This window comes from Ranitomeya variabilis, chromosome 6, assembly GCF_051348905.1.
Source record: "Ranitomeya variabilis isolate aRanVar5 chromosome 6, aRanVar5.hap1, whole genome shotgun sequence".
NCBI lineage: Eukaryota > Metazoa > Chordata > Amphibia > Anura > Dendrobatidae > Ranitomeya > Ranitomeya variabilis.
In genome coordinates, this window is record NC_135237.1 from 579635479 (window position 1) to 579649081 (window position 13603).

General features: G+C 53.4%; 1 protein-coding gene across 1 annotated transcript in view; it reads right to left on the minus strand.

Annotated features, from left to right (window-relative positions):
- Positions 1–1884: 1884 nt before the first annotated feature.
- Positions 1885–13603, minus strand: part of PPP1R16A (protein phosphatase 1 regulatory subunit 16A) — a 125376-nt gene continuing 113657 nt past the window's right edge. The window contains 1 exon segment of the mRNA XM_077271520.1: positions 1885–5212. Within this exon segment, the coding sequence (XP_077127635.1) occupies positions 4766–5212 (447 nt within the window). The 3' untranslated portion in view covers positions 1885–4765.

Here is a 13603-nt window from a genome sequence, read left to right on the forward strand (position 1 = left end):
GCTATTCCCCAGCCTCTCCCCTATGCCAAGCCCTTCACTGGCTTCCTATCGCTCAGAGACTCTAGTTCAAAACCCTCACAATGACATACACATCAGACTCTCGCCTACCATAGAAACCTTCAAAAAGAACCTGAAGACCTACCTCTTCCGACAAGCCTACAGTGATCCTCAACTTACTGTACCTGTTAGTGTCTTGTTTTACTCATGTTTAATGTATTTGTCTATATTTGCCCCGTATTCACATGTAAAGCGCCATGGATTAAATGGCGCTGTAAAAATGTATAATAATAAAAAATTATAATAGGGGGTAGGGAGATTATAATAAAAAGGGGGTGGGGAGATTATAGTGAAAAGGGGGTGGGGAGATTATAGTGAATAGGGGTGGAGAGATCATAGCAGATAGAGGGTGGGGGATTATAGTGAATAGAGGGTGGGGGATTATAGTGAATAGAGGGTGGGGGGATTATAGTGAATAGAGGGTGGGGAGATTATAGTGAATAGGGGTGGAGAGATCATAGCAGATAGAGGGTGGGGGATTATAGTGAATAGAGGGTGGGGGGGATTAAAGTGAATAGAGGGTGGGGAGATTATAGTGAATAGAGGGTGGGGAGATTATAGTGAATAGAGGGTGGGGAGATTATAGTGAATAGGGGGGTGGGGATTATAGTTAATAGGGGGTGGGGAGATTATAGTGAAGAGGTTGGGAGGATAATAGTGAATAGGTGGGGGGATTATAGTGACTAGAGAGTGGGGAGATTATTGTGAATAGAGGGTGGGGGGATTATAGTGAACAGAGGGTAGGAAGATTAATATGAATAGGGGGTGGGGAGATTATAACAAGTATAAGGAGTGGGGAGATTATAGTGAATGGGGGTGGAGAGATTATAGTGAATGGGGGTGAGGAGATTATAGTGAACAGAGGGTGGCGAGATTATAATGAATAGGGGGTGGGGAGATTAAAGTGAATGGGGTTGGGAGATTATAGTGAAGAGAGGGTCGAGAGATTATAGTAAATATGATGCTCCAGACCGGGTTTTGGGTGTTCTCTCTCCTTTCCTGGTCTGGTAATGCCAGGGGTTAACTTTCTCTACCTTGTTCTGGTGTCGGGTCTGCTATTTCTCTTGTGTTTGGAATTCCCCTTGGTACTTCACTACTCTCTGGTATCGACCCGGCTTGTCTCACTATTCTGCTGCCACTTGGTGGTAGCCTCGCTGCAGTTCTGCTGTGAGCAGGATATCAGCCCTCTGCTGCCATCTAGTGGAGTTTGCATTTACCTGCAGTGCTGCAGCGTTACAGAATAGGGGTGGGGAGATTATAGTGAATAGGGGGTGGGGAGATAATAATGAATAGAGGGTGGGGAGATTACAGTAAATAGGGGTGTGGAGATTGTAGTGAATGGGTGTGGGGGGATTATAGTGAATAGAGGGTGGGGAGATTATAGTGAATAGAGGGTGGGGTATTATAGTGAATAGGGGGTGGGGGGATTATAGTGAATAGGGGTGGGGGGATTATAGTGAATAGAATAGGGGGTGTGGAGATTATAGTGAATAGAGGGTGGGGGGATTATAATGAGTAGATGAAGGGGGCTTTCCAGGTGCTGCACTGCAATTCTGTATTACTAGCAACAGATCTCCAGGAAAGCTCCCTGCCGTGGATGAGCTCCACCAATGGTGAAACACATGTGCAGTGATCCCTGCCTCATCCAGTGATCTGTGATCCATCCAGTGATCTTTACCTCCTGCGAAGACCCCGCCTCTTCCAGTGATGACTCCGCCCCTATAACTTTCTTGCCTGGTCCTCGCAGTTCTCTCGTGGAGGAGGGGGTCACAGGATGTGACGTTTGTCCGGAAAGTGAACAAAGAATAAATATCACAAGACAGAAAGTTCTGGATAAAATTAAGATTTATATTATATGAAATCACAAGAAATGAGAAAGACGCACTTAAAGGGCCGGTAACCCTGTAGTTCGCGGCTTAGATCAGTGCTGGAGGGTAATAACAGCAGCGGCTGATATCAGTCACATCTACATGGGGACGTGCCGTAACGTCAACATCACGGGGCAGGGAGGTTCCTACACGTCACCGTACAGCAGACACGATATGGCTGGAAGCAGGGAGCAATAGCTTGAATTTATGAATGACTGCAGGGATTTTTTCAGGTCGTGTGCGCTGCTGCAGAACCGGACAACCCATGGAGTGATGCCGTACGGAGGAAAGCCCCCTGGGACTACTCCTGTGCAATCTCTAAGATTGGGCCAAACGAGACCCTCAGCGCACATTCCCGGCCAGCGAGTATGTGACCCCAGGAGCGGGGGCAACATCATGCAGTGTGGGAAGGGGCACGAGCTGTAGACCCCAGAAACAGGACATGGGCCGTCGACCTCAAGAAGCAGGGCATGGTCCGGCACCCCCTAGAGGATGGGCACGGGTTATCGACTCTCAGAAGCGGAGCGTGGTCCGGCGTCCCTCAGAGGATGGGTCCATGTCAGTGGGGCACGGGCCAGCGAGTATGTGATCCCAGGGCATCACTCGGTGCGGGGTATGGGCCAACAACCCCCAGCAGAGGGTCATAGACCATCAGAAGCGGAGCGTGGTCCGGCGTCCCTCAGAGGATGGGTCCATGTCAGTGGGGCACGGGCCAGCGAGTATGTGATCCCAGGGCATCACTCGGTGCGGGGTATGGGCCGACAACCCCCAGCAGAGGGTCATAGACCATCAGTAGCGGAGCGTGGTCCGGCGTCCCTCAGAGGATGGGTCCATGTCAGTGGGGCACGGGCCAGCGAGTATGTGATCCCAGGGCATCACTCGGTGCGGGGTATGGGCCGACAACCCCCAGCAGAGGGTCATAGACCATCAGTAGCGGAGCGTGGTCCGGCGTCCCTCAGAGGATGGGTCCATGTCAGTGGGGCACGGGCCAGCGAGTATGTGATCCCAGGGCATCACTCGGTGCGGGGTATGGGCCGACAACCCCCAGCAGAGGGTCATAGACCATCAGAAGCGGAGCGTGGTCCGGCGTCCCTCAGAGGATGGGTCCATGTCAGTGGGGCACGGGCCAGCGAGTATGTGATCCCAGGGCATCACTCGGTGCGGGGTATGGGCCGACAACCCCCAGCAGAGGGTCATAGACCATCAGTAGCGGAGCGTGGTCCGGCGTCCCTCAGAGGATGGGTCCATGTCAGTGGGGCACGGGCCAGCGAGTATGTGATCCCAGGGCATCACTCGGTGCGGGGTATGGGCCGACAACCCCCAGCAGAGGGTCATAGACCAGCTTGGGAGGTTCCCCAACACAGAAATGATCAATACTGTACAGGATGTAACGGGTGTGAATACTTGTGCAATGCTCCTGTCTCCATGTACATGTGGGCCGCACTCACTGCTGGAGACTGGTGACTGCTGGTGAATATACGAGGGGGCAGAACGCACGGTGACAGAACGCACAGTGTGCACGGAGACTAAAAAACAGCTGGTGACAGGAAATATGACAGTATTCTCTAGTTATGATTGTCAGAGCCGGATGTGAGCAGGCGGGGCCGGGGGGCCGCAATGTGACCGTCAGCCGCCGTCCATGGGATAAGGTGACGCTCGCTCCCTCCGATCAGCACCAGATAACGCCAGAGGCGCAGATGTGGCCGGACCCTCCAAACTGACCTCATTTCTTCACATTCTGCCTGTTCAGTCGGCTGTTTCTATGGTTACTGGCGACAATTATAAACATTCCACAGGTTGTTACATATTAGGGACAAATCCATCAAGTTCTTGTGGGGCCTCAATATTCCCATCAGCGCGGCCCTTTAGTCTCCATGCACCGGCCCCCAAGTCTCCAGACTTCTGCCTCTTATTCTCAACTCTCTAGCCCCTTATTCCCCACACATTGGAGCATGAAAAATAAGGGGCAGGAGCGTGGAGAATAAGGGGCTGGAGCGTGGAGAATAAGGGGCCGGAGAGTGGAGAATAAGGGGCAGGAGCGTTGGGAATAAGGGGCAGGAGTGCGGAGAATCCATGGAAGGAGTGTGGGGAATAAGGGGCAGAAGTCTGTAGAATAAGGGGAAGAAGTGTGGAGAATAAGGGGCCGGAGCATTGGGAATAAGGGGCAGGAGTGCGGAGAATCCATGGAAGGAGTGTGGGGAATAAGGGGCCGGAGTGTGCAGAATAAGGGGCAGAAGTCTGTAGAATAAGGGGAAGAAGTGTGGAGAATAAGGGGCCGAAGGGTGGAAAATAAGGGTCCGCAGCGTGGAGAATAAGGGGCCACGCTGAAGGGAATATTGGGGCGTCACAGAGACTTCATGGATTGATCACGAATATGTAACAAATGCAGAATGTTTAGAATTGTCCGTCAGTATCCATAGAAACAGTAGACTGAAGAGGGAAAATGTGTGTGGAAACTTTTGTCCAGGACTGTAATAATGCTGGTTGCTACGGTTACAGCACCTGCGTCCCCCGCGACAGGCTGAGGTTGTAGTGTATGGATATTAGTGTCATGACACGGGGACTTTGTAGGGTCACTTCTCGGATTGCAGCACCTCAGGGGTTGGGCTATACCCCCTCACGGGTGGGGTTATGGTGATCACAACTGAAGTTCCCCCTCCTCTAATACAATATTAAATTATATAGAAAATTTTTAGATAAAAATATATCTCTTAAAATTCAGAAAACAGTCAGGAAGACCCAGCGGGCACAGAGTCTGGATCCCAGAAACCACCATACAAAAATAGGTTCTCTGGTCAAGGACCCGGGGCCCTTTATAACCCTATCAGTATGTTTGGTAGTCACATGACCCGGCAGCACGGTCTCTTCTCGGCCGGGGTGGTGTCCTCCGCGGGGGCGATGAGCTTCAGTAATGGGGGCTCCCCGCTGGCATTAGTGTAATAGACTGAGTCAGGGGACGTTATCTCTGTGGGGTCCAGCTCCTGTGCTGGGGACCCCGGGCTGGGCAGCGGAGGGGCATGTTTGTGCACCTTGGCTGCCGCCCGCTGTCGCTTCAGTTCTGCCAGTGTGTGGTGGGAGCGCTCATGGCTCAGGTCCGGGCAGAGCTCGGCCTGGGTGGCCAGCTGGTAAGACACGCTGCGGTCCAGGCGCTTGGAGAAAGTGTGCTTAGGGACAGATCGCACGCTACCGTTCCGCTGTGACAAAGATGTCGGAGCTGCCCCGGCTGCGCCATTCTTCTGGTCATCTTCTCTCTCATTAACATCGACTTTCTGAGGCTCGGCCTCCAGCTACCAAAAAGGAGAGAAAACAGTAAGAAGCGGTGGAGAAGCCACAAAGATGTCTGCAGGGTCAGCAGCAGTCCTATTATCAGAGGGCGGGGTCAGCAGTCATCTCATTATCAGAGGGCAGAGTTAGCAGTCATCTCATTATCCTAGGGCAGGGTCAGCAGTCATCTCATTGTCAGAGGGCGGGGTCAGCAGTCATCTCATTGTCAGAGGGCGGGGTCAGCAGTCATCTCATTGTCAGAGGGCGGGGTCAGCAGTCATCTCATTGTCAGAGGGCGAGGTCAGCAGTCATCTCATTATCAGGGGGCGGGTTCAGCAGTCATCTCAGAGGGCGGGGTCAGCAGTCATTTCATTATTAGAGCCAAGAGAATTTGATCGGGTCCCTGCATATTCGGCAAGTTATAGCGCTAGCTGAATATGCTGCAGAGGGAACCTGGATACATGGAGCGCGCTGGCCGATCAGCTATCCGGTGCCACAGCTGCATGTGTTGCGGCTGTGTTACAGCCACAGCACATGCATGGAGAGCCCAACACAGAGGCGGTCACACATGCAACTGCGGCACCGGACAGCTGATCAGCCGGCACGCTCCATGTATCCGGGTTCCCTCTGCAGCTTATTCCGCAAGCACTATAACTTGCTGAATAAGCAGGGACCCGATCAAATTCCCTCAACACCACTCATCATTACAGGGCGGGGCCCACAATTTCTACATTATCATTACAGGGCAGGGTCAGCAGTCTCCCCATCATTACAGGGCAGGGCCCGCAGTCTCCCCATTATCATTACAGGGCAGGGCCCGCAGTCTCCCCATTATCATTACAGGGCAGGGCCCGCAGTCTCCCCATTATCATTACAGGGCAGAGTCAGCAGTCTCCCAATTATCATTACAGGGCAGGGCCCGCAGTCTCCCCATTATCATTACAGGGCAAGGCCCGCAGTCTCCCCATTATCATTACAGGGCAGGGCCCGCAGTCTCCCCATTATCATTACAGGGAAGAGTCAGCAGTCTCCCCATTATCATTACAGGGAAGGGCCTGCAGTCTCCCCATTATCATTACAGGGCAGGGCCCGCAGTCACCCGATTATCATTACAGGGCAGGGCCCAGTCTCCCCATTATTACAGGGCAGGGTCAGCAGTCTCCCCATTATCATTACAGGGCAGGGCCCGCAGTCTCCCCATTATCATTACAGGGCAGTCAGCAGTCTTCCCATTATCATTACAAGGCAGGGCCCGCAGTCTCCCCATTATCATTACAAGGCAGGGCACGCAGTCTCCCCATTATCATTACAAGGCAGGGCACGCAGTCTCCCCATTATCATTACAGGGCAGAGTCAGCAGTCTCCCCATTATCATTACAGGACAGGGCCCGTAGTCTCCCCATTATCATTACAGGGCAGGGCCCGCAGTCTCCCCATTATCATTAAAAGGCAGGGCACGCAGTCTCCCCATTATCATTACAAGGCAGGGCACGCAGTCTCCCCATTATCATTACAGGGCTGGGCCCGTAGTCTCCCCATTATCATTACAGGGCTGGGCCTGCAGTCTGCCCATTATCATTAAAGGACAGGGCCCGTAGTCTTCCCATTATCATTACAGGGCGGTGTCAGCAGTCTCCCCATTATCATTACAGGGCAGGGCCTGCAGTCTCCCCATTATCATTACAGGGCAGGGCCTGCAGTCTCCCCATTATCATTACAGGGCAGTCAGCAGTCTTCCCATTATCATTACAAGGCAGGGCCCGCAGTCTCCCCATTATCATTACAAGGCAGGGCACGCAGTCTCCCCATTATCATTACAGGGCAGAGTCAGCAGTCTCCCCATTATCATTACAGGGCAGGGTCAGCAGTCTCCCTATTATCATTACAGAGCGGTGTCTGCAGTCTCCCCATTATCATTACAGGGCAGGGCCCGTAGTCTTCCCATTATCATTACAGGGCGGTGTCAGCAGTCTCCCCATTATCATTACAGGGCGGTGTCAGCAGTCTCCCCATTATCATTACAGGGCAGGGCCCGCAGTCTCCCCATTATCATTACAGGACAGGGCCCGTAGTCTCCCCATTATCATTACAGGACAGGGCCCGTAGTCTCCCCATTATCATTACAGGGCTGGGCCTACAGTCTGCCCATTATCATTACAGGGCAGGGCCTGCAGTCTCCCCATTATCATTACAGAGCAGGGCCCGCAGTCTCCCCATAATCATTACAGAGCAGGGTCCGCAGTCTCCCCATTATCATTACAGGGTGGTGTCAGCAGTCTCCCCATTATCATTACAGGGCGGTGTCAGCAGTCTACCCATTATCATTACAGGACAGGGCCCGCAGTCTCCCCATTATCATTACAGGACAAGGCCCGTAGTCTCCCCATATCATTACAGGGCTAGGCCTGCAGTCTGCCCATTATCATTACAGGGTGGTGTCAGCAGTCTCCCCATTATCATTACAGGGTGGTGTCAGCAGTCTCCCCATTATCATTACAGAGCAGGGCCCGCAGTCTCCCCATAATCATTACAGAGCAGGGTCCGCAGTCTCCCCATTATCATTACAGGGTGGTGTCAGCAGTCTCCCCATTATCATTACAGGGCGGTGTCAGCAGTCTCCCCATTATCATTACAGGACAGGGCCCGCAGTCTCCCCATTATCATTACAGGACAAGGCCCGCAGTCTCCCCATAATCATTACAGAGCAGGGCCCGCAGTCTCCCCATTATCATTACAGAGCAGGGTCCGCAGTCTCCCCATTATCATTACAGGGTGGTGTCAGCAGTCTCCCCATTATCATTACAGGGCGGTGTCAGCAGTCTCCCCATTATCATTACAGGACAGGGCCCGCAGTCTCCCCATTATCATTACAGGACAAGGCCCGCAGTCTCCCCATAATCATTACAGAGCAGGGCCCGCAGTCTCCCCATTATCATTACAGAGCAGGGCCCGCAGTCTCTCCATTATCATTACAGGGCAGGGCCCGCAGTCTCCCCATTATCATTACAGAGCAGGGCCCGCAGTCTCCCCATAATCATTACAGAGCAGGGTCCGCAGTCTCCCCATTATCATTACAGGGCGGTGTCAGCAGTCTCCCCATTATCATTACAGGGCAGGGCCCGCAGTCTCCCCATTATCATTACAGAGCAGGGCCCGCAGTCTCCCCATTATCATTACAGGGTTGGGCCCGCAGTCTCTCCATTATCATTACAGGGCAGGGCCCGCAGTCTCCCCATTATCATTACAGGGTTGGGCCCGCAGTCCCTCCATTATCATTACAGGGCAGGGCCCGCAGTCTCCCCATTATCATTACAGAGCAGGGTCCGCAGTCTCCCCATTATCATTACAGGGCAGGGCCCGCAGGCTCTCCATTATCATTACAGGGCAGGGCCTGCAGTCTCCCCATTATCATTACAGGGTGGTGTCAGCAGTCTCCCCATTATCATTACAGGGCGGTGTCAGCAGTCTCCCCATAATCATTACAGAGCAGGGTCCGCAGTCTCCCCATTATCATTACAGGGTGGTGTCAGCAGTCTCCCCATTATCATTACAGGGCGGTGTCAGCAGTCTCCCCATTATCATTACAGGACAGGGCCCGCAGTCTCCCCATTATCATTACAGGACAAGGCCCGCAGTCTCCCCATAATCATTACAGAGCAGGGCCCGCAGTCTCCCCATTATCATTACAGAGCAGGGTCCGCAGTCTCCCCATTATCATTACAGGGTGGTGTCAGCAGTCTCCCCATTATCATTACAGGGCGGTGTCAGCAGTCTCCCCATTATCATTACAGGACAGGGCCCGCAGTCTCCCCATTATCATTACAGGACAAGGCCCGCAGTCTCCCCATAATCATTACAGAGCAGGGCCCGCAGTCTCCCCATTATCATTACAGAGCAGGGCCCGCAGTCTCTCCATTATCATTACAGGGCAGGGCCCGCAGTCTCCCCATTATCATTACAGAGCAGGGCCCGCAGTCTCCCCATAATCATTACAGAGCAGGGTCCGCAGTCTCCCCATTATCATTACAGGGCGGTGTCAGCAGTCTCCCCATTATCATTACAGGGCAGGGCCCGCAGTCTCCCCATTATCATTACAGAGCAGGGCCCGCAGTCTCCCCATTATCATTACAGGGTTGGGCCCGCAGTCTCTCCATTATCATTACAGGGCAGGGCCCGCAGTCTCCCCATTATCATTACAGGGTTGGGCCCGCAGTCCCTCCATTATCATTACAGGGCAGGGCCCGCAGTCTCCCCATTATCATTACAGAGCAGGGTCCGCAGTCTCCCCATTATCATTACAGGGCAGGGCCCGCAGGCTCTCCATTATCATTACAGGGCAGGGCCTGCAGTCTCCCCATTATCATTACAGGGTGGTGTCAGCAGTCTCCCCATTATCATTACAGGGCGGTGTCAGCAGTCTCCCCATTATCATTACAGGGCAGGGCCCGCAGTCTACCCATTATCATTACAGGGTTGGGCCCGCAGTCTCTCCATTATCATTACAGGTCAGGTCAGCAGTCTCCCCATTATCATTACAGGGCAGGGCCCGCAGTCTCCCCATTATCATTACAAGGCAGGGCCCGCAGTCTTCCCATTATCATTACAGAGCAGGGCCCGCAGTCTCCCCATAATCATTACAGAGCAGGGTCCGCAGTCTCCCCATTATCATTACAGGGCGGTGTCAGCAGTCTCCCCATTATCATTACAGGGCAGGGCCCGCAGTCTCCCCATTATCATTACAGAGCAGGGCCCGCAGTCTCCCCATTATCATTACAGGGTTGGGCCCGCAGTCTCTCCATTATCATTACAGGGCAGGGCCCGCAGTCTCCCCATTATCATTACAGGGTTGGGCCCGCAGTCCCTCCATTATCATTACAGGGCAGGGCCCGCAGTCTCCCCATTATCATTACAGAGCAGGGTCCGCAGTCTCCCCATTATCATTACAGGGCAGGGCCCGCAGGCTCTCCATTATCATTACAGGGCAGGGCCTGCAGTCTCCCCATTATCATTACAGGGTGGTGTCAGCAGTCTCCCCATTATCATTACAGGGCGGTGTCAGCAGTCTCCCCATTATCATTACAGGGCAGGGCCCGCAGTCTACCCATTATCATTACAGGGTTGGGCCCGCAGTCTCTCCATTATCATTACAGGTCAGGTCAGCAGTCTCCCCATTATCATTACAGGGCAGGGCCCGCAGTCTCCCCATTATCATTACAAGGCAGGGCCCGCAGTCTTCCCATTATCATTACAGGGTGGTGTCAGCAGTCTCCCCATTATCATTACAGGGCGGTGTCAGCAGTCTCCCCATTATCATTACAGGGCAGGGCCCGCAGTCTCCCCATTATCATTACAGGGTGGTGTCAGCAGTCTCTCCATTATCATTACAGGGCAGAGTCAGCCGTCTTCCCATTATCATTACAGGGTGGTGTCAGCAGTCTCCCCATTATCATTACAAGGCGGTGTCAGCAGTCTCCCCATTATCATTACAAGGCAGGGCCCGCAGTCTCCCCATTATCATTACAAGGCAGGGCCCGCAGTCTTCCCATTATCATTACAGGGTGGTGTCAGCAGTCTTCCCATTATCATTACAGGGTGGTGTCAGCAGTCTCCCCATTATCATTACAGGGCGGTGTCAGCAGTCTCCCCATTATCATTACAGGGCAGGGCCCGCAGTCTCCCCATTATCATTACAGGGCAGGGCCCGCAGTCTCCCCATTATCATTACAGAGCAGGGCCCGCAGTCTCCCCATAATCATTACAGAGCAGGGTCCGCAGTCTCCCCATTATCATTACAGGGCGGTGTCAGCAGTCTCCCCATTATCATTACAGGGCAGGGCCCGCAGTCTCCCCATTATCATTACAGAGCAGGGCTCGCAGTCTCCCCATTATCATTACAGGGTTGGGCCCGCAGTCTCTCCATTATCATTACAGGGCAGGGCCCGCAGTCTCCCCATTATCATTACAGGGTTGGGCCCGCAGTCCCTCCATTATCATTACAGGGCAGGGCCCGCAGTCTCCCCATTATCATTACAGGGCAGGGCCCGCAGTCTCCCCATTATCATTACAGGGCAGGGCCCGCAGTCTCCCCATTATCATTACAGGGAAGAGTCAGCAGTCTCCCCATTATCATTACAGGGCAGGGCCCGCAGTCTCCCCATTATCATTACAGGGCGGTGTCAGCAGTCTCCCCATTATCATTACAGGGCAGGGCCCGCAGTCTCCCCATTATCATTACAGAGCAGGGCCCGCAGTCTCCCCATTATCATTACAGGGTTGGGCCCGCAGTCCCTCCATTATCATTACAGGGCAGGGCCCGCAGTCTCCCCATTATCATTACAGAGCAGGGTCCGCAGTCTCCCCATTATCATTACAGGGCAGGGCCCGCAGGCTCTCCATTATCATTACAGGGCAGGGCCTGCAGTCTCCCCATTATCATTACAGGGTGGTGTCAGCAGTCTCCCCATTATCATTACAGGGTGGTGTCAGCAGTCTCCCCATTATCATTACAGGGCGGTGTCAGCAGTCTCCCCATTATCATTACAGGGCAGGGCCCGCAGTCTACCCATTATCATTACAGGGTTGGGCCCGCAGTCTCTCCATTATCATTACAGGTCAGGTCAGCAGTCTCCCCATTATCATTACAGGGCAGGGCCCGCAGTCTCCCCATTATCATTACAAGGCAGGGCCCGCAGTCTTCCCATTATCATTACAGGGTGGTGTCAGCAGTCTCCCCATTATCATTACAGGGCGGTGTCAGCAGTCTCCCCATTATCATTACAGGGCAGGGCCCGCAGTCTCCCCATTATCATTACAGGGTGGTGTCAGCAGTCTCTCCATTATCATTACAGGGCAGAGTCAGCCGTCTTCCCATTATCATTACAGGGTGGTGTCAGCAGTCTCCCCATTATCATTACAAGGCGGTGTCAGCAGTCTCCCCATTATCATTACAAGGCAGGGCCCGCAGTCTCCCCATTATCATTACAAGGCAGGGCCCGCAGTCTTCCCATTATCATTACAGGGTGGTGTCAGCAGTCTTCCCATTATCATTACAGGGTGGTGTCAGCAGTCTCCCCATTATCATTACAGGGCGGTGTCAGCAGTCTCCCCATTATCATTACAGGGCAGGGCCCGCAGTCTCCCCATTATCATTACAGAGCAGGGCCCGCAGTCTCCCCATAATCATTATAGAGCAGGGTCCGCAGTCTCCCCATTATCATTACAGGGCGGTGTCAGCAGTCTCCCCATTATCATTACAGGGCAGGGCCCGCAGTCTCCCCATTATCATTACAGGGCAGGGCCCGCAGTCTCCCCATTATCATTACAGGGAAGAGTCAGCAGTCTCCCCATTATCATTACAGGGCAGGGCCCGCAGTCTCCCCATTATCATTACAGGGCAGGGCCTGCAGTCTCCCCATTATCATTACAAGGCAGGGTCAGCAGTCTCCCCATTATCATTACAGGGCAGGGCCCGCAGTCTCCCCATTATCATTACAGGGCAGGGCCCGCAGTCTCCCCATTATCATTACAGGGAAGAGTCAGCAGTCTCCCCATTATCATTACAGGGAAGGGCCTGCAGTCTCCCCATTATCATTACAGGGAAGGGCCTGCAGTCTCCCCATTATCATTACAGAGCAGGGCCCGCAGTCTCCCCATAATCATTATAGAGCAGGGTCCGCAGTCTCCCCATTATCATTACAGGGCGGTGTCAGCAGTCTCCCCATTATCATTACAGGGCAGGGCCCGTAGTCTCCCCATTATCATTACAGAGCAGGGTCCGCAGTCTCCCCATTATCATTACAGGGCAGGGCCCGCAGGCTCTCCATTATCATTACAGGGCAGGGCCTGCAGTCTCCCCATTATCATTACAGGGTGGTGTCAGCAGTCTCCCCATTATCATTACAGGGCGGTGTCAGCAGTCTCCCCATTATCATTACAGGGCAGGGCCCGCAGTCTCCCCATTATCATTACAGGGCAGGGCCCGCAGTCTCCCCATTATCATTACAGGGCAGGGCCCGCAGTCTCCCCATTATCATTACAGGGTTGGGCCCGCAGTCTCTCCATTATCATTACAGGTCAGGTCAGCAGTCTCCCCATTATCATTACAGGGCAGGGCCTGCAGTCTCCCCATTATCATTACAAGGCAGAGTCAGCCGTCTTTCCATTATCATTACAAGGCAGGGCCCGCAGTCTCCCCATTATCATTACAAGGCAGGGCCCGCAGTCTCCCCATTATCATTACAAGGCAGGGCCCGCAGTCTCCCCATTATCATTACAAGGCAGGGCCCGCAGTCTTCCCATTATCATTACAGGGTGGTGTCAGCAGTCTCCCCATTATCATTACAGGGCGGTGTCAGCAGTCTCCCCATTATCATTACAGGGCGGTGTCAGCAGTCTCCCCATTATCATTACAGGGC